The sequence below is a fragment of the Pomacea canaliculata genome, linkage group LG8 (assembly GCF_003073045.1).
Source record: "Pomacea canaliculata isolate SZHN2017 linkage group LG8, ASM307304v1, whole genome shotgun sequence".
Taxonomy (NCBI): Eukaryota; Metazoa; Mollusca; class Gastropoda; order Architaenioglossa; family Ampullariidae; genus Pomacea; species Pomacea canaliculata.
Genome location: NC_037597.1, coordinates 25,088,972 through 25,116,845, shown reverse-complemented (window position 1 = coordinate 25,116,845; position 27,874 = coordinate 25,088,972). Strand labels below are relative to the sequence as shown.

Sequence of the window (27,874 nt, the reverse complement as noted above, 5' to 3'; positions counted from 1 at the left end):
CTTACATGCGCGTATATCGATTGTCGTTCACCCGCGTGTGACAAGTTAAATTTCCTATCCTATTTATCGTCTTAAAAATACTACGTCCACTTAGTTTTTATTTTTAATAGATTTGCTTCGTCACCGAACGAAACCTTCAAACACGTGTATTTCGTGTTCTAACCGGACACAGCGTGTACGTGGGATGGGTGACCCGGATATTAATGTTTACCATGCCGATTGCCGAGGAACAGGGAGGAACCACTCGAATAGGGAAGATAGGTTTGACATCTATTTAGCATAAGGCCGTTTACCAAAATTTCTTTTAAAAATTATAATGTATTTGATCATAGGTACTTCAAAATACTGCTCAAACCGTGCAAAATCTTGCAGAATACATGACATTTAACAAGATATGAAATACTGTACTTGCAGCCCCTTCTCCTAAATGGACTTGCGCAATTATTTAACCCACTACAAGCCAGACTCTTTCTTCTGTTCGGGATACGAGAATAGTTTTAAGATATAAAAGGTTAGAGGCAACTGCAGCAGTGGACGGTGGCATTGCATCAGACCGAGATCAGACTGAGGGGCGACCGAGGACATAAGAGGACGAGGATATAGAAGTTGTCTTTTAGCATTTTGCTGAACCAGTAAAGGTGTGAAAATATGGCTGATTCCAATGCTGTAGAAGAGAAGAATAAAGCTAACGACCCTGAAGCGGCATTCGAGGACGACATTCTCGATGATTCAAAAGCGAAATTCATCAATGGCGGAAAATCGCAGGAGGATTCAACAGTGGTCGAGGTCAGCTCGGCTAGTGAGCCATCCTTCACAGGTCTTGGCAAAGATGAGCTAAGAAAATATGCCGAGGACCCTTTCTGGGTCCGTCTTCGTTGGGTCTTGTTTATTTTGTTTGTCCTTGGCTGGCTGGCAATGCTGGTAGCGGCCATTGTCATCATTGTCCTTGCACCTCGATGCCCGTCTCGTCCAGATCTAAAATGGTACCACAAGGAAGCTGCATACAATGTCTACACTAAGTCTTTCTTGGATGGAGGCGACGAAAAGGATGGCTATGGCGATCTGAAGGGTAAAATTTCCTCTTTTTTCAGATAAAATATTGGTAAAGCTAACGATGTGTGCGTTATAAGACTTGAAACAATGGAAGTAAATATGTTGTGCAAAAGTATTATCATTTGTGACCTAAATATCATCACATAATTTTTTTGTTTGTTTGGGTAACGTCCTTGGGTATTTAGAGGAAAGTATCAACGTTCAAAGGTTCCTTTGGAACCTCACCGTCCAGCAAGATTTTTGGTAGTTTGCTATGATATACTTGAGCTCCGGGTTTTCAGGCCGGTCGAGACATCGATTACAAGATGGCGACGCCTCGTTATTACATGGTTAAGGAAAAAAGTTTCATACGTTTCAAAGTGTAATCATAACGTCAGCAAAAGGTCGTGGAGTGTGCCTATTGCCAGAAGTAGAATTCAATACATTTGATAAAATAATTAACATCTTTAAGACTTGCAGCAACTTAACCTTTTAGTTGTATGATTTTATATCCTATGTAATGTTTCTTTTTGTAGGTGTCATCAAAAAGGAAAGTTATATCCAAAACCTGGGAGCGAAAACGATCTGGCTTAGCTCCATCTTCAAGACTGATGGTGACAATGATGCTGCAGTTGTTGACTTCATGGCTCTCGATGAGAAGTTTGGAACAATTGATGACTTCAAGACTTTTCTCAAAGCTTTGGCCAAAAAAGGTGTTTATCTTCCTCTTTCTTTTAACCCCAGATCTCTTGGTGATGAAAAATTATTGCCATAATGAGCGTGAAGATTTTCTAACCACTGTGATAGTCTGTCACTTTAAGGGAATAAGGAACTAGATTTGATATAATAATTCCAAACCCTGATCATTTATTGTTTGTACTTTTGAAGGACTTTATTGTAAGCACATAATAAAAACAAACTGACATGTTGTAACATCTATGTTTTTACAAGAGGAGGTGCCACCTTATTAATACTAGCTAGGTGGATGTGCATCTCTAATAAGAGCTCGCACATTGTAGTTAAACATGACTAACATCTGCATGCATGTTAAACTATGTGTTGATGGCTTAACATTTCTACTTCCAGATAGAAAAGTTATCATTGACTTTGATCCAAATCAGACCAGCCAAAACCACACCTGGTTCCAAAAGAGCCAGAAGAATGAGGCTGGATATGAGAACTTCTATGTCTGGGCAAACAGCTCAAACAACTGGGTATGCTTCTCTGGTGCATTTTGTGAGTGGTAAATGCATTGGTGCATGGTGTAGTTGTGGCCCTATATTCCACTGGGCGTAAAAAGTTATAACAATAATAAGAAATGCATTGATAGCTTGACAATATAAGGCTTTGACATGATGATGAAATTTGCGATCTTTGTGCTTGCATTTTCTTAATTCAGTGATTGTTGGTGTGATAACAGAAACAGGATGACGGCAGTTCAGCCTGGTCCTTCAATCCCATTCGCAAACAGTATTTCCTCCATCAGGTATCAAACAACACAGCTGATCTCAACCTTCGGAGTAAAGAAGTTCGTGATGAGCTGAAGGTAATCTTAGAAGAACTACTCATTGATGTTATTGCTTTGTGCTTTTGATATTGGTAAAAGGAGTTTGGTGTGATATCACTTTCAAAAATTAATAGATGGGATACTTTTTAAAAGAACTAGATGATTTCTACTTTATAAAAAGTTATATTTATTTTACAAAGTGGACTTGATTGGAAGATTGTGCAACTTTAGAAATGTATTTAAATTGTATTATTATAAAAGGGCTTATGAAAAGTATCTTTTTGTCACATGATCTATTTTGAGTATAATTCTTAGAAAATTACAGTGATTTCAGTAGACGTAAATGTTATGTCAAGTTAAAATCAGTTCTCTGCTAGTGCTGCTGAAAGGATAAGCTATATTTCATGCTGAAAAGAAAACAAAACAAAAAAAAAAAGTATGGCAGTTTCTTTTACTATGTAATTTTTATTGGCTTACAGAAAATCATGGAATACTGGACTGGAATTGGTGTGAGTGGGTTCAACATTGCTGGTGTGCAGTATCTGACAGAGAATAGCACTTTCATTGATGATGATGGCGTAAGTTTTTGCTTTTCACTTGATTTCATATATATATATAGAGAGAGAATGAAACCAGAGATGTGTTAAGATTTGTTTGCCATATCATGCCTTAATGTAAATTTTTTGTAATGAGTTTAATCTGTGTGTTCATTATTTTAAAAATAAATTTTTTATTTCTTCTTGAAGACAAAGAGACAGACACGCAATTTTCCTGACAATGGTGAAATAGTGGCTTTTCTTCCGTGAGACTGTTGATGGAATGGACAACAAACCTGGGAGAGAAAAGTAATACTCTTATAGAAAAATAACATTTTTTATTGAAAGAATTAAAATGTGTTAAAGCCAGTTTTATTAGTTCTTTCAAAGTTCTGTCATACTAAGAAAAAGTTTATATTAAAGATATTTTTAAATAGCTGAGAGTAAGTAGAAAATACATAATTATTATAATTTACAAATTATAGCTTTTGGTATAGATTTTTTTACCATGACATGCTGCTTGTGCTTTTATTGCAGACTGGTGTTTACCTCTATCAATGAAGATAGTATTGATCAGCTAGATATGCTGTTTGGCACAGACGAAAGAAAGGGCTTTCATTTTGTGTCAGTGGTCCTTGACAAACTTGACTCTAGTAAGACAGCAAATGGCGTAACTAAAATGCTTCAGCCATATGTGAATGCGTCTTCTAACAGATGGCTAGGATGGCAGGTGGGTGCTCCATGTTTTGCACTTGAAGGTTGATATGGGGGAGGGGGGGGGGTTGGAAGATTTACCTATATATTGTTTGATGCAAAACAACTTGCATCAGGTAAGTGCATAAGTAAGATAGACCCTGCTTAAGAGTTAATCAGTCGTGTCCATATTTCATAGGAATATATTTGCACTTGTTTGCAGCTAAGTAGCCCATATGTTTCACGTGTTGGGCAACGCCTGCAGGATCGTGTGACTATAGGCCATGCACTTCAAGCTTTGCTCCCTGGGACTGCTTTACCATACTATGGTGATGAAATAGCAATGATTGATGGACCGGTCAGTTTGCTTTTAATTTTGGATTGTTTTTTACATGTAGTTAGGCAGTAGTTTTTTGTGTTGGGTTTTTGTTATTTCATTTTTGGGGCCGGAGGAGTATAAGTCTTGCACAAAGATATGAAAAAGCATGTTTGAGGTTTCCCCACAAATTGCTTTTTAAATAGGATTTTATTTTTTTAATTTGTTTAAAAATGTCTTCTTTAGAGCTACGGAGTTAAGTTAATGCTTTTGTAATGTCCATTTTCCACAGACTGAGCCAAAATCCCGAACTCCTATGCAGTGGAGCAAAGAAGCTAGTGCCGGTTTCACAAGTGGAAAACCATGGTTGCCAGTCAATAGTGACTATACCACAAAGAATGTGGCTGTACGTAAAGTACCAAATTTGTTACAAATATTGAACATTTTATGCAAGTTTTGTTTCACATTTCTTTTTTTTTTAAAAAAAAAGGTTAAAATATACTTGTGGCTAAATTACTCCCCTTGAATTGGTCCATCTCTTGTATGGAAACAAATGCAACTTGACTGTAGGATAAAGAGTACGTTGATTTGAAGGTTACACTTTGAGTGTTGTTTTCAGTATTCTGTTTTCTTAAACAGTCTTTCCTTTTTTTCTTTCCCCCACAACTTGCAGACTCTTACAGCACAGCTGTCTGAAAGCGGCAACAGCCTTATGTCAAGCTTCACACAGCTGATGCAGCTACGTTCCAATGAATCGCTCCAATTTGGTCAGACTCAGTTCTGTACCACAGATGACCTCCTCATCTTCAGCCGTCATGCTAAAGGATTTGCTCCATATATGGTAGTCATCAACATGGGTAAATCGGCTACGGCACATAGCTTCGTGAATGATAAGTGTATAGGCGGCAAGACAGCAGAAGTTGTATTCCATTCCCATAACGAAGACCACATGTCAAAGATTATTGATGTGGAAGCTGCAGTGGCCATCGGGTCTGGCGAGGTCCTTGTGCTGAAGTTTAGCCCTTAATCCAAGAGCAGGGTCTTGTAGGCACATTAAAATGATTTAAACTTAATTTTCTCTGAAACCTTTTTGAAAGCTGCTGTATCTTTTTGCTGGTATGTATTTGAACAATTTTTCAAAAGTGTCTAAAGGACAAGGATATATGTTTTGAGCAAAATTAAGATTTAAAAATGGGTTGGAGATAGCTGATACTGATGGTCACATTTGTGCATGCTGAATGCTAAAGGTTCATGGAATTTTAGTCTTGAAGAGCCTTTGCTTAGGAAAACTAGTGTTGCCTGTTAGCCCCTGTATTTGCAAATAACAGCCGTTTGTATGATAAACATGAAAAAAAGGAGTGTTTTTAAACAGACATATACTATGCCAACCCTTCATGTCATCAGATTATTTACGTGCTATATCCTAAGGTCACCAGCTGTTTTGGCATAAATGACCATGCAAAATAAACATTTTTATGAAAATGCTTGTTTTTAATGTGTGTGGAAATATATGGACATTTCAATGAAACATTACCTAAGAGACCATAGACGACAATTCAGAACATGCTCATTGCAAGCTGTCACCCTCTTTACACTGTTTTAGAGAGTTATTTTGTTGCTTTGGCCATGGCGGAGAGGAGAGTTACACTGCACACATTGTGTTTCCTATAATCTTCACTGTATGACAAGCCTTTTCAGTTTTTAGTGAAAGGTTGCTTATTAGTTTTCTCCCATATACATATGAACAGAGCACATACTTTCTTATCCCACTGTATTTCACCAAAATTACAGGAAAAGTCATGCATGCTTACTATTATCTGCAACCTGCATCCACAATGCCACCAAATACTCTATGCATGCTTTGATAAATAGCTTTATGCGTGGGTGTTAGTTTTAGACCATTGTGGCGAATATGGATGGGCAAGTTTCCCCCTTGATGTTGGTAGTTAAGACCGTTTTCAATGCATCTTGCCATTTGGAGATACTGGTGCAGGAGTTATTAAAAGGGCACAAAATGGTCTTAAAAATATATTTTGCTTAGACTTTTCTTATAAGGGCTTTGATTTTGCAGATTGATAAATTTTGGACTGTATGAGCAAAACAGCATCTTGAATTTTCTGGAAGTGCTCTTGGGTTAGGGGCTGGTAGATTTGACTGCAGCTCCAGGTCGTTTTAACCAAGGAACATCTTTCCAATTTGGCTGCAATATTTGTTCAAAAGTTTTATTTAAAATCTTAGTTCCGGTCATCAGCTGCAGACCACCTTTCAGCTTCTAATGATTAAACTAATTTTGGCTAACAGGCCAGAAACCAACCATTCATTCTAGGGTATCTCCTGGTCCCTCAGTTTTAATAGTAAACGTGAGCATGGAACATGAAAAGTGAAGAGTATGCATTCTGTGCCCTTGAAAAACTGCAGATATAATTGGATAACATGGATTATCTGTGTTACTTTTATCATTCCTGTTCTATTTTCACAATAGGTCGGAGACAGAAAAAAGGTCTTTTGCATAGTACATCTTGCAACAAAAGTTTACACCAGTGTAAGTGCTGTAAAAGAGAAATTAAGGAAGTTATATTTCTTTTAAATTAGAGAAACAGAATTTTAAAAAGTGCAGTTACTAGTCTTGGCAGGAAGGGGCATGCTCACAACAGTGGCCCATTGGTTTCTGCCCTTCCTTCCATAACCTCCTAGGAGCCAGAATACTTCTTAAACAGTTGGATCAACGGGAAGGTTCCTTGTGCCATGCAGGTATCAAAACCACCTTAAAAGGTATAAAGGCTGTGATAATGCTGCGAGACATCAGCGAGGGAGAGGATGTGTCAGTCATTGTTACGATTTGAACTCAAGTGGTGCATCGTTGGCTGGATTAGTGATAACAAGATGGCTATAAGCAATGTCCAACCATATTACATCAGCTTACACTGGGATCAAGTTGAAATCATTGAGGGAAGAAAGAATCCCGTGTAATATCTTTTATTTAACACATCCTATAAAACACTCAACCTTTTCCATGTTAATAGACAATATTCAAACTGATCCTACTCTTTACAAGATTCTATGCAGTCTTATTTTGCGTTTACTATTCCTCTAATTTAATGTACACCCTTTGGTATCTTTGACATGTTGGTTATAACTGTTTCAATTCTTGTAGATTATCTGCTTGAGGTCTAAGTTCTGAGATATTTCTAACCATGGGAAAACTGGCCAACGCATTGCATTCATACATGGGGTAAAAAAGAAACAAAAAAAACAACCAATGAGCAGTATGCATATTTAATAGCATGAATAAGCTCATACAGTAGGGTATTTATAACCAAACTTATTCAGATGCTTAGTTCTCACCTCATTCACACATGTTCACATGAAATCACTTTTTCAAAACCACAGACATAAAATTTAAAAAAAAAAAAAACCACAGGATACCACACATACCAAAAACATAAAAAAATATATGGATGCCAAGGTTTAAGTCCTAGTGATCACAATGTGACAGAGCTAATTTACAGAAAAATTTGTTGGAAGTTATCCTATTTACCTAATTTCTTATCTCTCTTTCCCCATTCCCACCCCTTCAAAACTGAAAATGCTACAAAATGAGGCTTATTACAATTTCATTTGAAAGAATGTTTACTAGCATGTCAGCGTAATGCAACTATTCCCACTTCCATCAGCTTCTGGATTTTGGCTGCAATGTCTGGGTTCTTCAAATGCCTGTTAAAAGAGAGAGAGAAAGCTACATGCAAAAGTTTTAGTAAATGCAAGGCAGCCACATTTTTGCAAACACTACAAAACAATAAACATTGTTCCAGCACTACAAACCAGAAGACCACAACAATGTACTCATTTTATACTAATATAGTATGTTCAAGCCTTTTGTTAAGAATTCAGGCATGCCTGCATATGCCTTAGGCCTATAAAACTTCTGTGGGACTATACTCCCTTTCCATAAAGACTTTAGCCTGAAAATATCTGGACAAATGGGAAACTCAGTTGAGACCTGAAGGTTTTCAAAATGTTTGGTTCAACCAGGTATGTGAACATTCCCTGCTCAAGTTATCTGAATAGATCTTTCTACCGTTTACATCTCAAAATGCTTCTCAAAACTTACTCTCGTACAGCCCTAGGATCCTTGCTCATTTGCTCCAAGATCATCTGCATGGCTGGGTCTGCTAGAATGGACTGAACTTCGGGGTCTGCCATAGCACGTTGCCGAACAGCCTCAGGATTGTTACCTTCTTCTACTACAGCTTTCCTATACCCATCTAGTGCCTCCTGCAAAATTCATTGTTATTTGAGCATGCAAACCATAGGATTTCTCGTTACCAAGATGCTGCTGGTTTGATACCTAGAAAATGGTGAATCAAGATGTAAGGTGACATCACTTTAGCAAAGAGTGCAGTCTTGTTATATCAGAACCACGACTAAAAGCTACTTAAAGTGACAGGCAAATGAGCTGTCCAGACGGATCTAAATGATAATTTGACATTTTGAATTATGTTAGATACAAATTTCAGATTTCAAAGAAGTCAATCATATTTAAAACATAATTTCAGCTCATTTATGATGGCTGTCAAGTTTGTGCCCTTTTCCTTTTCTGCTAAAAGAAAATTGAAATAAGTGGCTCCACTGGACACGTGCTAAGGAACTGCTGAGGTGAGCTGTCTCGCACTAATGGGAATTCAAAGGGGAGATGGTGAAAGGAGAGGCTAGGCTCAGTATTCCCCATGATTTGTGTTAGATTCCCTGAACCACTTATAATCGCAACCCACTATTCTTCTTGTTTAAAGGATTAATATGGTGAAAATCTGTAGCTGACCTTTTTTCTGTACAGGATCATGTTTGTAGGTGTGCACAAAACCATATGGGACATATTCACCTAGTTTTGGGAAACTGTATCTTACTCTCTGATTTCCCCAATAATTAGACAAAAATTTGTACCTTTGTCCTTTAAGTACAGCCTATACCATCATAAACTAAGGGTTTAAAAAAAGCATGTACAGCTGAATATTAACTATGATATAATCTTTGTAAAAGCATTATTTCCAGCACAGGCAAATCTGCCATCAGTTCTAATTTAGAGAAGCACTGCACACAAGATGCTCACCTGACAAGTGGGGTCAAGGTCCAAAGCTTTCTGATAAGCAACTGCAGCCCTTGACATCTCCTTCATTGCCATGAGACAACTACCTTTCCTCAGGTAGCCTTTAACTGTTGATAAAAGCATGGCAAAAATCATTAACAGTGAACAGTTTTAAGACATCCTACCAAAGAATAAAACAGAGGAAATGGGAGGGTAGTAAGCGAGAGATTTTAATCCTTTCCACTGGGGACTTGACTTTGAAAGATCTACTTTATAATTAGATGTTGCCAAAACACTTACTAAATTTAGGGTCTAGCCTGATGCACTCCTCACTATCTTTAAGTGCCAAGTTGAACTCCATAAGTTTTGTGTAGCAGGCAGCCCTGTTACTGTATATTTTCGCATCATCTGGGTTGCGCTTTATTGCCTCTGTGTAGTGCTTGATAGCTGTGGGATAGTCACCTGCAATCACCAACCAAAGAAAGCACTTGAGTCCTGCACTTCAAAACTAAAATGCATGTCTTGAGAATAAATTAGGTAAACTCAAAAGAAAAAGCACTGACCATTCTGAAAACACTTGTTGCCTTTTTCTTTCTCTTGCAGTGAAAGCTCAGGATTAATGTATGCCCGACGCTGTTGTTCCTTTAGCAAAACAGCAACCTGTGTGATCAAGCCAAGAAGAACGTAAACCACATGTTCAGTTCACAGCATAAGAAAAATGACCACAGTGGTATTTAACCCAAAGATATGGTGCAGGGATCTTCATAAAATATAATGAACCTACAATTGCCCTGTTCAAAAATTTGCAGAAATTTATTGTGGTAAACTTTTGCTGTCTGTAAACAGAGCACAACACCATTCAAGGAGCCACTGTTCATTTGTCACTAGCAAATGTACTCACAACTAACACTTGCCTCTTGTGCCTTGTTCACTATCTCTTGAGTTCGATGCTCAGAGAGAGATTTGTTGAAGTACGTCAATGCATTTTCATAGTCCCCCATTTTTAAGTATGCATTTGCTTGCCGAGCAAACACCCTGGATGGAGAAAATGAACACAGACACTTTAGTGTATAGACACAAATAACTCTCCAGTAGAATTTGACTGATGAAAAAAAAAAAAAATTATTGAGCAATCCCTAAAATTCTTTCTTCTTCTTTAGCTATAACATGTAACAAATTATTCTTTTTTTTTCTCCTAACAAATTATTCATTTTTTTCTCCTATCATGCATTTAGAATGTTTCCACTCTCTTCTTCATGCATTCATTATGTAAATATTTGTTAAAATATAAGCTATCTGTTACGGAGATTTATTATATGATATATATATAAAAAGACTTACTTTGCTATGAGTGTGAAATCTGCTCTTTGTTCACGACCTATCTCCACTGCCTTTTCACACTCAGAGATGCACTTATCATAGTCTCCTTGCTCGAAGTACACAGCTGCAGGGTAAAAAGAAATTTTTTTCCAATTTAAAGCATGACTTATCTAAATCTCTCAAAGCACAAGTTTTCATGCATAAATGAACCATTGTCAGCAAAGATTTATGAAGTCTAGTGTTGTGTTCCCCAACTCCTAATTAAAGGATACAGCACGGTACAAGATACACATACATTTATGGGGTTAAAGGCAGAACTTTTTTTGGCCCACCAAAACAAATGGTATCACCCATGCGAGGGAAGGTAGGAGTACTCGTGATGCTGATTAATAGTGTCCAGTCATCTCCAATTAATACCTGGACAATAGGCAGGGTACAGATCACAGGCACTGTCGATTAGCCTAGCAATAAAATGTCTCTCACCAGACCAGCACTTGCTGAGGGGTCCGAGAGGTGACATAAAATGGCTTCTATCTAAGAATACTATCATGGTTAGGACTGAATGTATTCTCTACAAACAAAAATAGAATATATACACATAAAAGGAGAGAAGGATGAACAGCGAACATAAAACATAAAGACAACTGAATTTTCAAACTTTATTTTTATTGCTTCTTTTTTCTTTCTCTGTATTTCTTATCTTTCTGTCCTCACTTTACTACCTCGTGCCAGTTTTTTTCATCCCAGCTTTTATACTTTTACCAATGTGCCACCCCTCGTTAACGTTTCCAACATCTTTATTTCTAATTGCCAAATTATGGTCGTGAACATGCTCTTGAATGATGACACCTGAGGTATTCATACATCCTCTCGCACCCATTGCCTCATTCTGCTGGGAGCAAATGCCATCCTCTTTGGTGATGTGCTAAAGATTTAGAACCTTTTGAGTTGATACTCCCAAAGTAACATCACCCGTGTAATATGAATCTTTTCGACATGCGTTCCTTGTATCTGTCATCACACTTAATCCTGTCGGTCAGAGCAGACTGTTCTGCTTGAAGTGAAACTGTGGCAGACTGACACTTTAAGAAGACTGTTGATCTGTGGCAGCTGTTTCCTAAAAAAATGTATCATTTACAACCCCCAAACTGGAACTCTTAGTTAATTTTTTATATTGAATGGGGATAATCCCCTATGTAATGTACGCAACGTACATTCTTTCAATTACAGAATAGCTGTCACCTAGCAGAGACTACAGACAATATTATGTCCATTAGGACAACCAAAGATGATTAGCACATGTCCATCCATTTCTGACATCACTTTGAGCGAAGAGGTGCACAAGGCTGAATGTGATCTACAATGTCCTTCACCTTGTCATGCTCATCAAACATGGACCATGAGGCTGCTTTTGTAAATGGTGAATGGGCACTGTGCTACAGGTGTGAATTGCTGCCCATTTGTAAAAGTATGAACATTGCACCTAAAAACAGATGTCAGTCAGCAGGGGAATTAACTGGAAATGTTGAATATTGTCACCCTTATGAGTAAAAAAAGATATAAAAAATAAACAAAACCAATAAAAATAAAGTTTTAAAATTCAGTTGTCTTTGTGTCATTTCCACTGTTCATCTTTTTCTCCTTTACTTTCCTCTCTATTTTGAGAATAAATTCAATTGTTGGTCCCAACCCTACGTTCATTTGCAAACCATTTCATCTCAGCTAACACGCTTTATTGCTGAGATGGTCGGCACCACCTGTGTGATCTCCACCCCACATTGTTGTCAGGGTAGCGATTAGGGAAAACTGACCAATTGTAAAAGTCAGCACCACATGCACTCCTACCTTCCCTCGCACAGGCAAAACTATTTGTAAAAATGCCCACAAGAAGTTCCGCCTTTAAGGGTACTACCAGCAGGAGCGCTATGAATAGGCTTACTTCTTCTAGGCTTAGCATGGACAAACATACTGTTAAGTTAAACCTCTTTTTATGCATAGTGATGTTGTAAGCACAGATCTTGCAACTAGAAGAGTCATATTTAGACTAATTTTGGGAGACACCATTCTGCATTGTTACCCGTGCTGCCCACACACACAAAAAAAAGAAAAATATGCACACCACTGACCTTTCTTCACAGGGCAACATCACCTTTAAATTTCCAATTAATTTTTCTATATTAACACAAAGTATTATTACATGTGCAATGCAGAAGCATTCCAAAAACCCAAAGCATCTCCAGCTTTTATTTGCTATGTAACTGCAGTACCTGCTCGATTGGAGTAGAAAGTGATGTTGGTTGGGTCCAACTGGGTGGCTTTTTCATAATGTTCAAGTGCTGCAGCAAAATCCTTCTTCTTGTAGGCAGCATTTCCTTTCTCTTTTGCCTCAAGTGCCTAAAGTGGAACACAAACACTTGTATGATGGGTACACATTTTACATGCATAAAATAACAAATTTATAAACAAGCATGTAGAACCATGATGCTAGCACAACAGTTTAAGTTACACCAACTCAGAAGTATCAGTCAATCAAAATTACAAACTTCAATTGACCCCCACCCCCCTTAACCAAAAATCTTTCTACATTTAACTTGGTTTTATGTTCAAGACAAAGCATTAGATGCCTTATTTGATGGGTACTATGTGTAACACATGCTTATTATGAAAATAGTTTATGAAAAAGTAATAATACTCTAAGCCTTACAAGTGATATAGTACTAAATTCATTCTAAATGGATACAAGGGGGTCCTCGACTTACGACGTTTCATTCTTACGTCACGTCATAAACCGATTTTCGGTGTATGTCAGAACATGCGTACATACTGTATGTAAATAACACACCATAAGCATTTATCCTATCCTAACACAGTAATTATCAAAAAGCACATAAAAAATATGTTTAATAATGAAATAAAACAGAAAGTTAGCATTACAAAGTTTACAACGCAAAACAATTTAAGTCGAAACAAGGCTTTATACAGCAAATGGGAGATGTGTTGTAACCATGAAACATCGTAGCTCGGGGCTGACGTAATCCGAGGACCTCCTGTATGTGGTTTCCCTGACATGATGGATGGTAAATAAATAAGAATAAAAATAGTTATTGACTAAGTGATAAACATGACAAATTTCATTTGATGATGGTCGCCAATAATTCGACAAATACCATACCTGCAGACACTATTGCTTGCACTGTTAGTTTTATACCCCCATAAATTTACCCCACATACATGCTACCACTCTTTCTCACATGCTCTCTCTTTCACACCCCCTTTCTAGACACTGCCCCCACGAACTGGACAGGGATCCACACATTGGAGCTGCCACAGATGCCAAAGCACATGCGAGCAGGCACATATGGATGCTTGCTCACTCACTGGCACCACTTTATGACCCTCACAGACCGAAAAAGAACCCATTCATATAGAATTCCTGACATAAGAAACAGCAAAGTTCAGGAAGGCTATCGCTTCTGCAAAGAAACTATTTCTCAACCAGGAAAATACTATGTGTCAATCTACTAGAATGAACTTTATTCCAACTCATAATGAACTTTCTTGTTTTTTCATTAAAGCTAAAAGATTAAATTAGATGTACTGCTGCACATTCTGTAACAAAGTCACATATCACAAAACTGTATGTGTACTTCACAAGTTTAAGGAAAGACAGGACTGCCATTTACTGTTTACAGGCGGTCCTCGACTTATACGTTGTTCTGTTCCTACATCGTGTTGTAAACCGATTTTCACTGTAAGTTGGAATATATGTACATAATGTACGTAAATTACATACTGTAAGTACTTATCATATCCTCACACAGTAATTATCAAAAATCACAAATACGTTTAATAATGTTTGGTGCACATCAGACACGAAGTTTGTGTTATGACATTTACGATGCAAAACCACTTAAGTCGAGACAAGGTTTTACACAGTAAATGGGAAAGGTTTTTCGTAACCACGAAACATTGTAACTTGGGGCTGACGTAACCCCAGGACCGCCTTTAATTTGTTATCAATGACAGCCTATGAAGCATAACAAAAGATTGTTTTTAAATGCATGATTATCGTTCTATAGCATGTAATACTTGTTTTAAATGTGATAATCTAATAATTATTCTGTAACATAGCAAATATTTATTGCTTTTTTCCTCAAAACATTAGTTGCACACAAAAAATTACGTCCCCAAAGCATACTCGCTTGAGAAATTTGATATTTGTACGTTGTTATGAAATACTGGTGGATTTTTCACTATCATTATATTTAGTTAAAATGCAAACGTATTTCCCATTGAGCTATTAGAATATTTCATATTTTCATTACCTGCCCGTGCAATGCTTACTTGAAAAAAATTCATACATTTCGTCTCTGAGCGATTGCTGATTATCTGATTAAGCTAATCTGTAATAGTTATCGAAGGAAGCATGCTTTCCGAGGTATCCGTCACCTTCAAGAAAAAAATCGAAAGTTCTCGATCTCTTCAACGGTTTGCTAGGCAAGGATAATTTTTTTTAATCGATTTGAGATGCGGGGGGGGAGGTCACAATACATGAAGTACTACCGTGTTAATTGCGTTAATTACCCATACTGTTTATTGATCCCGCCCCTCATTTTTCTTGAACATTACAATATCATAATTTGTATCCTCTTGCCTCAATTTCTTATCTTTAGTTGGTCTTTTAACTCGAAAAAGATCTCAACAATTTCCACAATATATTTTTCATCAATGATGATCACATTCACATTTCATTTCCTTCGACCGCTCGGTTTCTTAACTTCTGCAGTCAATCCTTCATAATTTTAAAATAATCCCCGTTGATGAACAAATATAATCAAAATATTACGTCTCTACTGAATGTAAGTAAAATTTCTCTGCCACTAAAATTTATGAGTTACTCCACATACACCAAACAATAACATAAAAAGACTCTTACCAGCTTCTTGTTGTTTTCCGCCATTTTCTCTCGCCGAAATTTCCAGCATGTGCTTCTCTCGCCTGCGCTTGGGAGTTATATCCCTTCCTGTGGCAGGTCCGACGGTGACCGCAGCCTTCGAGATTATTCGAGAAATATTTTGAGCCGGTATTAGACCAGTACACTTGTAAATAACAATTTACGTTGTTAATACCGGAAAAAATGGGGGTGCTCGGTATTGTTGCTTTTTGAACAACTGTATTTGAAACTGTCTAGGCAGTCATATTTGTATTTCGGGAAAATGATGGATGGCTGAACAATGGAAGCCAGCGATTAGATTTTTTCCAGCGAGTGCAGTTATATAGTTAGCAACAATGTAATTTTGATGTTAGATATGAAGGTGTTTTTTGTATGATGTAGACTCCTCTAAAACATCATATTACTACAAACAGTGTGCACATGCTGTGTGGTCTCAATGGGACCCCCCAACGAACTAATGTGAATAGTACTGAAGCTGCAGTAAATAAAACAGAGCAGGCTATATCTGCGAAGCAAATAAGTCTCTTCTTTTGGTCTTGTTTTCGGCTGTCTTATCAGAAAAAATCAGACCGGAACGTATAGTTGTGCGTTAGGAGAGCACTGTTTACTCGGACAATGAAATGTACTAATTTCCACCACAAGCCCGGACGTCAATTCGTCCATTCTGGAAGTGCTGCAGCAAGGTATACATGCAGCATCGCGGTTTCAACAACGACACTATATAGCGGGGGGCCATTTTTGTTTTCTAATGGTTGTGTAAAACTTAGTGCAAGATACTATTTACCCAAATCCGGGTGAATACCCCTCCATTTGAGATACGTAATGCCTACAAACATGTCACAACACATTTAGCGTCCTGACGCGTGAGACTATGCCTATACATGTTTTTTCATTTAACAAAACCGGCCTGCTGGCTTACCAAATCTTTGCGCTTAGCCCAAGGATAAAATTCGCTGTACATCGTTTTTTTTTTTTTTTAAATCTTATTACTACATAGTAAACATTTAGGCAGATTAACAGGGAAGATTGAAAGCAAAATATGTCCAGTGCATTGAGGTGGCAAAATACAAAAGTTATCTCCCTTTATACCACAATCAGGCAAACAGTCTGAAGACTCCACAGAGTGACAGATAAATGACAAGTTACTGAAATCCGTCCCTCAATTTCGAACATTTTAATATCCTCCTCATAGAATGTTAAATTGATCATTAAACATTAAATAACGACAAGGAGTGATCAGTCATTACAAACGCCCATTCCTCTATAGTCACACAAAATTAAAACGTTTTCTGTTGACGTCATATCCGCATCCAAATTTGGTTTCTGACAAGGTGCGGGCGCCCGGTGGTGTAGTGGTTATAGCATTCGCTTGTCCCCACTGCAGTGAGAAGCCCTGGGTTTAGATTTTGTATCAGTACCCTCTTTGTATCAGGACGCCTGATGGTTGGGCGTCAGGGTTTAAATTGTCTCCGGGTACTCTGGCTTCTTTCCTCTCCTCCATAGTGCGAAATCATCTCAAGGTTGAAGCGCTCTCCAACTAAATCAACCAACCTTTTCTGACAAAGTTACTAATTGTGACAGAAAGTCTTTCCGAAAGTCATACTCGTCTTCCGAAAAGTGAACTCCAACGCCATTATCAACAACCTTAAAATCAACACTATTAATCTTACTGTTGAGCTGGCGTATTACAACATACGAATCAATGCGACTTTCTCCATAGCACAGAAAGGGAATACCACTTGAAGTGCATATGAGGGCAAATTGGGCAATAAATAGCTCCCGCTTGTAACACTCGAGAAAGAGAGAGGCGGACAATTCAGTTCAAGCCAAAAGCCAGTCTTGCTCAAGTCAGGGAACGACCGAGCTACCACAGCTCCGCTTCGCTGGTCTCCCTCAAGTAGGGTCTCAGAGCTCGACTACGAGAGTGAAGTAGCTAGCACATGTGGTTCCATTTGCCCCAGCGTAATCCTGTAAAACGATACATTCTATAAATATCTACGTTAGTATAGACAAAAAGTAAAATTTTTTTACTTTGAATACACTAATTAGTCTCTCAGTCGGTGTAGGAATTTGACGTAGTTAGTTACAAAATTAAAGGTAACAAAATTAACGAACATTATAAAGAAATTAACCTTGACTAGGCTTGTTTAAAGATGCCGTGGATCTCCTCTAACACACACATACATGCGCGCGCGTTATGTGTCAAGACATGAAGTCGCTTTGACATGAAGTCAAGGGAATGCAGGTACAATGTTCAGCGACTACCGGTACTGGGTGAGCTCAGTTTCCTGTTTACTGTAATACGTTTTGTTCGTACATGTAACATTCAACATGCAGGCAAAGATCGACATCCTAGATCAACACACTACCTTACATATAGCTCTTTCTCCTTCTTCTCTCTCTCTCTGCTTAGATCGAGGCCATTCGAGGGCTAGATGTTAAAAAAAATAAAAAAAAAATCTTGATGTTTGCTTATTCTGCTACCCTTGTAAATACAGAGTTGTAATTTCTAACTCTCTGTCACATACACACATATTCTTCCCTTTTTCTTCCTTTCTCTCCTCTCTCTCTCTCTGTTAACTGTGACCAGTCGTTGAGTGGACATAGTGATATGCAGAAATAGTGGTGTAAGTGAGCCAGGCGGACCTGTTCTGAGCCCCTCTCAAAAGGTCTCACAGAAGGCAAACTGTGATCGAATTCGTTTGTTTAACACAAAAACAAAGAAAGAAATCTGCAATGTCATTGTCTGTCTGATTGTCCGTGTCTGATTGTCCGTGTCTGATTTCTGATTTTCCGTCCGTCCGTCCGTCCGTCCGTCTGTCTGTCTGTCTGTCTGTCATTAAGTATATATTTCTTCCCTCGTACGTTGGAGGCCCCAGCCGTTCTAAGCGTTTCCAAATCACTTAACCAGTTCAAAGGAGATAGGAATCTTTAGATACTAGAGACTGGAAAACATAAAATTACACGTGCAAACTCCTTGGCATCATCTTACATCATTATAAGAATATACAATAAGAATGTGGGACTTGGACTGCCATTAGCATAAACCTATAAGGTAAAGGTCGTTAGGGAGTGAGATACATTTTTCTCGGGGTCATCTAAGTGAGGGCGGTGCCCATCTCCTCTCCCTTGCTGCCTTACCTTCCCCAACCTTCTGTTGACTATGGTACCCATTCAAGCCAGCTGAGTCGACCGAGGGGAATTTACTGTGCTAGACGGGTATCAAACCGACTCACCTCTCTGTTCGGACGCAATGCGCTCTAACCACATGTTTCCCATATCTCCACATTAAACCATTTGCAGTAGGCGGCGAAGGAAACTGGTCCTCACACTATCCGTTTTCACTTCCCTCATTTAATGAGCAGACTAACAGATTGTTACCTCTGATGCTCAAAGCAACAGGCCAGTCATCAGAATGATGTAGCCTTCAGCTTGAAAATCCTGCTCAAGACTCGCCTTTGGAAGACTCTGTACGGCCCACCCAGCTTATAAGTACCCGGTTTATCAGGAAAGTTAGAAGGTGAGGAAAGGAGAGGGCTGGACTCCACCTTCCAGATGCAGCAGCTTAGGAACTGTGAACAGTGAATCACCTACTGTTGACTGCCCATGCAGCCATTAGGCAATGGAAGCTTGTACATTTACTTATCGTTAGGACTGCCTACTTTGGGTAAAGTGGGTGCATTCTTTCATTCTTGCATATGAGGATTTCTTTTCCTTTCCCGAGCACATTTTTCAGGATTTCTACATCCTCTTATCTATTAGCAGAATCTTTTCGCAGTTTTGCAACCAGGTGGTGCTGCGGCCACATTGCGTCATACAGCACTCGCCTTCATCAGCAGCTGTACACACAAGGTTTTTTTCCATCGCCAATTCCAAGGTAAAAGGTGGAGACAACTACAGTTCGTAACCAACATGAAATAACTTACCTACCATCTTCCTCTCGTCTTCCCCCCCCCCTCTTTCCCAAGCTCCAATTCTGTGCATGATTGGCCTCCAAGTCTAAGAGTGCGGCATTTCTTTATGCCACTGCCAGCACAAAAAAAGGGGTTAGCAACCGTTGCTCAGCATACTGCATGATAACGATAATAAGCGTGTTACTGTTGCTTTTTCTCTTTCCCCCTCTCTCTCACACACATATTTACATTTATAAGCATACATAAACACACAAACATATCTATATACACTTAATCATATTTATGCGTCACTAACTCGTTCGCTCTCGCGCGCACACACACACAGAATCAAGACGAATGAACACACACGCACTGCTTCAGATCCCCTCCTATTCACACACACACACACGCAGAGATGAGCATTTCTGATCACATTCTCTCTTACACCACACACCCTCTCTTTCTGGTACAGTGGGCAGGGCCAATCTCCTGACTGCACTACACGCCGACCAGCCCACGCAGCAGCAGGCGCAGACGACCCGCCTGTTGGTGTGAGCACCAAAGTTGCTGAAGCCTGCGCCGGTGCTGTGCTCATCAAACTTGCTTTTCCTGTTGTCGACGACTTGTGTGTAGCTGTTTCGCAATCTGCTGCCGGTATTACCTCTGCCTGCCTTGAAACAACAGAATAATCGCTCATCTTTTATTTCAAACTCATTTTTAAGGCACACAAAAAATTCCTTGGGCTTTGAAAATACGAAGACTTTTGCTGAGTATAGTGGAGTGAAACTGAAAGAAGAACTTTTGGAAGAGTCTATAACGGTTTGGAGTCTGCGAGCCTCAAAAAGGCGAGGTTTGGTGAGGAGAAGTTGCACAAGCGAGCTTGCACAAACTTGAGAAGAAGCGAGAGCTACCGGTTTCTACCTCCGCAACCAAAATGCCGGCAAGCTTTTCAGCGATTTCAACATGGCTGAAGATAGCCCTGATTTGTCTCACCCTCGGAGTGCTCCTCTTCGTCGTCGGGTTTGCAACAGATTCTTGGGTTGTTGTGCCTTACCGGCAGAGTTCTATAGGGTTATGGGGCTTGAAGAGCTGCGTTGGCCACGGCTGCGCTTCCGGCAGACTGTCCCAAAGAAATCTTCCAGGTAACTTTTTTATAGGTCCTTCGTCTTACCTAGAAGAAAACAAACAAGCATGATGCATTTTGCATGGGTTTAAACGAGTTTTTACTAATTATTAGAGTTTTGTTTATTACAGCCTTGAGTGTTTTGCTACAGGTATTAATTGTTCTCTTTTAATACAGTTTACGTGTACAAAAGCCACCCAGGTGTTCTATTTCTGATGGGCACCAAGAAACTTAAGAAAGCATTGAGACGACTATTGTTTTATTTTTATATATGAGCTATGTTTTATGTTTTATTGCTTTTATTGTCGAGGTTGGTGGTTCTTTGTCCCTGTAAATGCACTGAAATCAAAGAAACCAGTAGATAGTCCAGGTAACGCCATTCATTTTGTATTAGTCTGCTGGAAGCAGAATGGTAGACATATGATGGCTTTTTGTGGGTTGCTTGGATGGCGCATCTGATACAGGAAACCCGTTTCACAGTTCTTGTTCTGGCGGAAGTACCATCTATCCCCTACCACATTTCATCACGATTTTCCTCCCCGCCCTCTCTGTGGTCAAGTTTTCTATAGGCGTGACAGTGACAGACTTTGGATTAGGGATTTTCGATTGTGAGATTCGACGTGAAAAGGAGGCGAATCAATCCTCACCTTCTTTTCCATTTTCCCTTCCTTGCACCTGTTTCCGACTTTCATCTGACTTGAACACTTCATTTAATGTATTTATCTGTATATGTGTAGAGAGGGCGGATAGGGGGTAAAGACGAAGTTAAAAAGCGGCCAAGAAATGACCAAGAAGTAGCGCTTTCTGTGCACTTGGGGCAATGAACATAACTGGTTCACCGTTTCTAGGGTGAGCCATTAAAACGACAGGAGTTCAGCCCTCTACTTTCCGCCGTCGTTACCTCCAAAGATAAGCCAGGTATCTTTTCCTACCAGGCAGCTGCTGACTGAGGGGAGGGAAAATTTTTCCAGCCAAAAAGACCCGCAGTCGCGCAAAGGAGTTGGCTAGGGTGCCCACACCTGAATCTCGTGATATAGTAGCACCTTCTCTCTTTTGTAAAGTCTCACATTTGCTGACTGTGTAGCACATTGCTATTAGATCTTCATTGAATGTCCATCCCTTACTCCCCATTTTCCCCTCCCCCCGCCCCATCACCACCACTAATGTGGTTGCCATTGTTGTGTTGCATGACTTGTACACAAAATGAGTCACAGAAGTCATATGCACAACGAGCTCAATCCAAAACAGAGATACAGTTGTGCCGCAAAACAATGCCGCGCCCGGCCTGCCAGCTCAGTTTCGGAAGTGGCTCAACGGCTGGCCCTTCAAGATCGCCGCTGGCCCCACTCCTCTGGCTCCCAGCTACACGTACGCCATGCTGGACGCGGGGCGGGGGCTGACTAGATGAGTGGGCAGTGCGTCAGAAGCTATTTTCACAAGCAAGCTGCTGATGTTTACCACTGACATTCACACTACTCAGTCATGCAGTGTTTACCTATCTGACCCTCCCATCCCTAATATACATAAATGCAACTCATACATTTCAATTTTATGGCCAAATGATGTTTAGCCTTGTGAATCCAAAGTAAGCTTGATTTATGTGACAAATTAATGCAAAAACACTAGTTTTATCCCGAGTAGCTACAGTGCTCAAAGAATTTATGGCATGCATGGTCGTCAACATTTGGCGTGAACACAACTTTTGTTGTCATCCATTGTCGTGTTGTCTGTAGGTCGTGTTCTATTCCTCTTTTGGTAGAAGTAGGATTTGGTTTGGGCGTGGTCGAGTTGGTCTTGGGAGTGGTCGAGTTGTCTTCAGGTCATTCATTTACTGCACTAAAGAGAAGTCTGAGCTTGTAAGGAACAAACACGCGCAAAACTCAAACTAAATGTGCCAGAGTTGTAAATCATGGCATTTCAACCAACTACAGTATTATGTTCTAATAAGAGCGATTACAGAGCCCTTCACCCCTGATTGACATTTACAGGTTTATATTGCTCAATTAGAACTAGTAGATCCTGGAAATTACACCGATGAGAAAGATTGGCATCACGGACTCTGGAAACTGAATGTTTAAACCAGTCAAAACGCACTAACTACAAAACTTTGCTTGCAAAAGCAGACTTTCTCTGCTTTTGCCATTCGGTCACAGCAGCCACACGGTCAGTAAACATCCAGACAGACTGAGCAATGTGTCTTTATTCATAGTAATAAATGGCTTTAAGTCAACATAACTCATCGTTCAGTTTCATCAATTTCCCATTCTTATGTGCTGGATGATTTGCAAAGGATCACGTGTTTTATTTCAACATGAAGTTCAGAAGTAAATTGAGGAAGAGACCCCTCACCATTTTGTTCAAATAACTGTCATATTAGCAGATGTTTCATCTTGCTTTCAAACTGAATTATTAATTTTCCTACCACTTTATCCATGTACAGGATGCGTTCCATGTTGTCTGTGAATGTTTTCTCCAAATCTGTCACATGAAACAGCTGTGTGCTTGGCACTGTGAGAGTGCATTCCAGTGAAGCATACTGTTTCGAGGTCAGGAACTGCTCGTGCTGTGCACCAGAAAGTTCCCCGGTGAACTTGCCTAACTATAAAACATTTTTGCATCTTCCTTCAGCAGACCTTCTCTCCTGGTAATCTGGACCCAATCTTAGCACCTATAGGTAAAGAAGCATTTCATTGTAAGAGGTGCTACAATGCACAGACTGGATGAAGACAAAAACCAAGAAAGGAAAAAAACTACACATTTACACTCAAGAAAAACAAAAACAAAACTAACCATGGTGAACTGTGAAACAACTGTTGCAGCTTGGCCACCTACTAACAACCCATCCATCAACATCCTTCCAACATTTCTTCTTCCCTTTTTAAAATTATCATTTTTCAGAGGTAATGAATTTATTAATTCTTACACTTCTTATCGGCTCTTGTTTTGCTGTAAATTGTTATGAGAGTTTTCTTTCATAGAGGCCTTTTCTCGTCGTGTGCCTTGTCTTGTCCATATATTAGCAGTTTACGACAGAAGTTTGCCCACTTCCAAACCTTGATCTCAGCCAAACGTTTTATCTTTTCATTTTGCCAAGATGAAAACCAGCATTAAAACTCCAACACAAACCCCCTAATTTAAATCCCAATGTTGTCTTACACACACTTGTCGAGTAAATAAATTATACATACATACACGACTAGCACGATGCCGATAAATGTTTCAAGAATCGGCTAGATGGGTTGAGGGAGAATTTTTTTTTTTTACAATCACAGGGCTCAGCGGGTCTTAAACCATACACCTCTAAAGTCAAGTCCGATTCTCATTCTCTTTATGGTCTGAGCATGCCACTATGAAAATAGTTTGATTCTTTATTTGGTAGCGAAAATCACCACTTTCATTTTGTTAGTCCTAGTATTTCATCTGCTTTATGTCACTCCGCCCAGGTAATGAGTAAGCAGGTCACCCCTACAGCTGTTCTTTCGATGCGACTTGCATACGTGAAACATGCTGAAGGGCGTGCACCTATGAAGACTGATGCTGGAACTAATTATAACTTTCAAGAACTGCCGAGGGGCAGGTTACTGTTAGTGTGTAAATCGAGGAAAAGGTGGAGTTGGGCGAGCGTGCAGTAAAGTCTTAAAAGGCAGACAAACAAACAAGATGACCATGAAGAACAGTAACGATGCACTCCCTCTTTTCAAACCGGTCCTTGCCCCTATCACCTCAAAAAAGAAAGGAACACTACGTTTATCGCAAGTAACAGAGCCGAGAAGAAGGGTCAATACAGCTGTGTGGCACAATGGTGTAAAGCTTGCATCCCTTTCCATATCAACTTCCTTACCACATCAACTTCTACATCATGCCGACTTCCGTATCACGAGAAACGCTTTCTCGGTCAAGCGAACTAAACATTCCTCATTATATTTAGTCTCGATGTAAAGCTCCCATTGACCCATATTTCCTTACCATCCTGTGGGAAATTTTCAGAAAAAGTATTCCTGTGACATTTGGTAGAGTATACTTATTTGCATATATTCAGCCCCAACGGACCTACTGTAATATGTCACAGATCCCAAGTTCCCGTGTGCCAGATGGGCTTGATCACCGTGCATAAATTATGTTTTAGTGTTGGCCTAATTTTCACCGCAGGTATGTTTTGTATGTGTTCTTTTTCTCTCGAGGCATGTTCTGCGTGTGTTTTGTATATCTGAATGTATGGCTTTGAAGTATGTTCTCTCTGTTTTTATTTCCTCGACATGTTTTTATGTTATATTTCTTGAGGCGTATGTGTGTGTATGTGTTCTAGCTTCTTAAAGCATGGTCTTCAGATGTACTTATGTGTGTTCTCTTTGAAGATCTTTGTTAGCCGCTGGGTTGGCCACCTCTTCTCTAAATGACCTGTCTAGTCAAGTCTCGATTCATGGTCTGTGTGTTTTCTATTTTCATTGAGGCATGTCCTCTCTCATTCATTCTCTTCATCTTACAGTCTCAAAAAGCTGTTAGCATGAGCACTTAAATATCACAGCACACTTTTATTCAGTTAGTTCCGTTGCAGTGGTCCTTGTGTCCCTATTTTGTTTTATGCTTGAGAGTGAAGCATAAAAAATAACAGTTATAAGCTGAGGCCTGAAGTTTGACTTTTTTAGTCGTCATTCACGTTTGTGCCATTGATCCGAGCCCAGCTTGGACCACTCTGTTAATTAACATATACATCTACAATTTGTATTAAACCATGAATTTACTTTGCTGGAACCAGTCAGAGTGCTATGTCAGCAATGACTCAAGGGTGTCACTTTTTTGTCCATGATTTTATCCATCACGCAGACTTCCACAAGGCCACCCAGGCGATGGAGTGCATCGGGCTGATCGCCGTTTTGCTGGCATTTCTCATTCTGCTGCTCTACTGCTTTGTGAACGGATGCCGCCGCAGGGAGGCGCTACTGGCCACTATATTCTTCATCTTTGGGGCAGGTGAGTTTCGCACGCGAGATGCTTTTTTAATTCAGGGAAAGACTACTGTTCCTGCTACTGTTGCCTACCACGACTACGACTACTATTACGACTATTTAATGACTTTTGTTACTAGTTCTATTACGACTACCACTGCGGACTGGTTCCTCTTCTTCTTCCTCCCATTGTGTTACTGCTGATAACATCATTTCTCCTATATGTATCAGTCATCGCCATGGTGATCGGCTACATCATTTTCGGCACAAAGTACGAGGGAGCAGGCTACGAGGTCGGCTGGTCCATGGGCGTGGCCATCGCTGGGACGGTCCTGATCTTCATTGCTGGGATCATGAGTGTGCTGCAGCATATGGGCCGATGAACGGGACGGGCATCGCACCCTGACCACCAGCTCGCCTTCCGTATCAGCCAGCAACGGTCTAACGTTTTAGCCGATTGGGCAGACTGCCGCAGTTCCTACTCACTGGCCTTGCATCCTGATACTGTTAACAGAAAAAAAGACGAAATGAGGGAAGTTATTCTAGGGAAAAGGGGTACAAACTTTCTCACATTGCTGGTCTTTTTAAGGATTCAGCCATGCATTTAATAAAGTGAAATTCTTTCTCTTTCTTTCTTCACCCCCCCCTTCTTCCCTTTTTCTTTCTTTCCGTAATATATACTGGCGGGACCTAAAGCGTACGTGTTGAGCCAGAGTAGGCGGTGGAAAGAATGGCACAAGTCAATACAAGAACACCAAAACAAAACAAATACAAAAACAAACAAAGCAAAACAAAACAAAACAAAAAAACTACAAACAAACCAACAACAATCATGAAGCACTCAAACAAGTTAGCTCATATACTGCTACTTTTAATGGACACAAAAGCTCACTTTAAGATACATTGCTTCCTGAAATGCTACAGCATTCATCTCAATGATCTTTCCGTTTTAATTCAAGTAAATTTGGCACATTCATTTCATTCTCCCATCTTCTCATTCACTAAAATTTTGCTCAAATTTGAACGGCATTTTTATATTAAAAAAAAGGTAGCTAAGCAAACTACATTCACGTGGAAACATTTTTTTTTTACGTCTATGAAAACCCCTCCTCGTATACTTAAAATGGATCTTACTAGCGTACCAGTAGATTTTCAAAAGTGGAATAAAAGTATCTTTCAAGGCAATGATAGTGTGACCTTCAACTTATTAGAGCCGAAAACTTTGCGTGGCTGCCAGGATGCATTTAATTATCACATGAATAATTTAATTTAAAGCCAAGTTTTAGAGTAATATAGAAGTGTGGTAGACAGTACAGTCACGCATACAGAAAGACCTTGCTATTCGGCTGATCGGCGCCATGTTTGCTAGCTTGACGTTTACAGAGTTTCTCCCCTCCTGCTAATCTTTACCTCCCTTTTCTCTTTTCTCGACTGCGGTTGTCATTATTAACACAGCAGCATTTTATTGCATTTTAAAAACAAATAATTATATTTAACTTAAAGCCTTTTTGAATTTGTCATAATCATATCTGATGTTGTGGTGTTTATAAACGATTTTTCACATTTATATTTACGTTATATTTACGGTAGAGCATGCTACAACAATTTTAGATATCGACGTTCAGGTATTTTTGCTAAATATCACGCATAACTTTATTGAGAGCCTTGATATTTATAAACTATCAAGTGTTTACATGTTAGTAGAAATGTGCATGCAATTCTGTTAATGATGTTATTTTCTTACCTATTATATTAACGTTTCTATACTTAAATTGTTTGCGCTTTGAAATAAACTTTTTTTTCGATTTTTCGTCTTCGCGTCCCATTTGTTTGTCTTTCTGAGTGCCGTCACGATTCTGACCTCTTTCTGTATTTGTTGTTTGTAGGAATGTATCTCTAGAATTAAAGGGGGGTATTGAGTCCTCATTCTTGAAATGATTTTATTAAAATCTGTCTTTCATTATAATTATAGAGACAACGGTGGTTGGGGAAGGTAAATTAGAAAGACTTATGTAAGACTTATGTGTTCCTTTAATGGATTAAGAAATGCATATCTTCTTGGACAGTTAGTGATGACGGCTACGTAGGGGTGGGCTAGTACTGTACAAGAAAACAACAAAGATCGACATTGCCGGCTCGCCGCATAACTGTAGTTTTTATTCAGAGTTTCACTCGGCGGCTGGCCTGCCCGTCTCTCCACTCTCACTTCCAAAGCTAAAAAGCCTCTCTCAACTGTAAAGCTACACCCCTTATCGTCTCTACCGTCGAACGTTCCAGAACCATCCACCCCATTTCCCAGCCTAAGTGGCGCCACTGGACACATCCACCCCGCCCTGTCTGGTCATTGTTTCCCCATTAAGTGGCTCAGGCAAATTTGCGGTTTCGGGTGTGAACAATTAATAGACCCAGTAGCCAGTAGCGGGTGAGACAGGGACAGTTCTGGCGCCGTTCGACCACGGATCACGTATATT

The 27,874-nt window shown here is 39.5% G+C and overlaps 3 protein-coding genes across 3 annotated transcripts; 2 read left to right on the top strand and 1 right to left on the bottom strand.

Annotated features, from left to right (window-relative positions):
- The first annotated feature begins 509 nt into the window (after positions 1 to 509).
- Positions 510 to 5,566, top strand: LOC112571119 (neutral and basic amino acid transport protein rBAT-like). Its single transcript, XM_025249930.1, has 10 exons — positions 510 to 1,069; positions 1,569 to 1,745; positions 2,119 to 2,246; positions 2,453 to 2,578; positions 3,019 to 3,117; positions 3,286 to 3,341; positions 3,613 to 3,805; positions 3,992 to 4,126; positions 4,377 to 4,490; positions 4,758 to 5,566. The coding sequence occupies exons 1-10, from the start codon at positions 649 to 651 to the stop codon at positions 5,109 to 5,111; spliced, it is 1,803 nt and encodes a 600-aa protein (XP_025105715.1). The 5' UTR covers positions 510 to 648; the 3' UTR covers positions 5,112 to 5,566.
- A 1,776-nt stretch (positions 5,567 to 7,342) lies between these two features.
- On the bottom strand, positions 7,343 to 15,557 carry LOC112570371 (stress-induced-phosphoprotein 1-like). Its single transcript, XM_025248786.1, has 9 exons — positions 15,424 to 15,557; positions 12,755 to 12,881; positions 10,509 to 10,611; positions 10,082 to 10,202; positions 9,731 to 9,827; positions 9,468 to 9,629; positions 9,192 to 9,295; positions 8,196 to 8,359; positions 7,343 to 7,798 (listed from the first exon to the last, which is right to left on the bottom strand). Exons 1-9 carry the CDS (start codon positions 15,445 to 15,447, stop codon positions 7,726 to 7,728), a joined length of 975 nt encoding a protein of 324 aa, XP_025104571.1. The 5' UTR covers positions 15,448 to 15,557; the 3' UTR covers positions 7,343 to 7,725.
- Positions 15,558 to 19,830: 4,273 nt separating this feature from the next.
- LOC112570649 lies at positions 19,831 to 27,210 on the top strand. The gene is made up of 3 exons (XM_025249188.1): positions 19,831 to 20,476; positions 25,282 to 25,428; positions 25,635 to 27,210. The coding sequence occupies exons 1-3, from the start codon at positions 20,269 to 20,271 to the stop codon at positions 25,784 to 25,786; spliced, it is 507 nt and encodes a 168-aa protein (XP_025104973.1). The 5' UTR covers positions 19,831 to 20,268; the 3' UTR covers positions 25,787 to 27,210.
- Positions 27,211 to 27,874: the final 664 nt, after the last annotated feature.

Excerpts from the sequence above, each read along its gene's own strand:
- LOC112570649 (XM_025249188.1), top strand. The coding sequence starts at position 20,269 with ATGCCGGCAAGCTTTTCAGCGATTTCAACATGGCTGAAGATAGCCCTG. Across the intron at positions 20,477-25,281 it reads GTCCCAAAGAAATCTTCCAG|ACTTCCACAAGGCCACCCAG; the intron begins GTAACTTTTTTA and ends TCCATCACGCAG. Across the intron at positions 25,429-25,634 it reads ATTCTTCATCTTTGGGGCAG|TCATCGCCATGGTGATCGGC; the intron begins GTGAGTTTCGCA and ends TATATGTATCAG.
- LOC112571119 (XM_025249930.1), top strand. The coding sequence starts at position 649 with ATGGCTGATTCCAATGCTGTAGAAGAGAAGAATAAAGCTAACGACCCT. Across the intron at positions 4,127-4,376 it reads TAGCAATGATTGATGGACCG|ACTGAGCCAAAATCCCGAAC; the intron begins GTCAGTTTGCTT and ends CATTTTCCACAG. Across the intron at positions 4,491-4,757 it reads ATACCACAAAGAATGTGGCT|ACTCTTACAGCACAGCTGTC; the intron begins GTACGTAAAGTA and ends CACAACTTGCAG.
- LOC112570371 (XM_025248786.1), bottom strand. The coding sequence starts at position 15,447 with ATGGCGGAAAACAACAAGAAGCTG. Across the intron at positions 9,630-9,730 it reads CAACAAGTGTTTTCAGAATG|GTGACTATCCCACAGCTATC; the intron begins GTCAGTGCTTTT and ends TGGTGATTGCAG. Across the intron at positions 9,296-9,467 it reads CAGGCTAGACCCTAAATTTA|TTAAAGGCTACCTGAGGAAA; the intron begins GTAAGTGTTTTG and ends TTTTATCAACAG.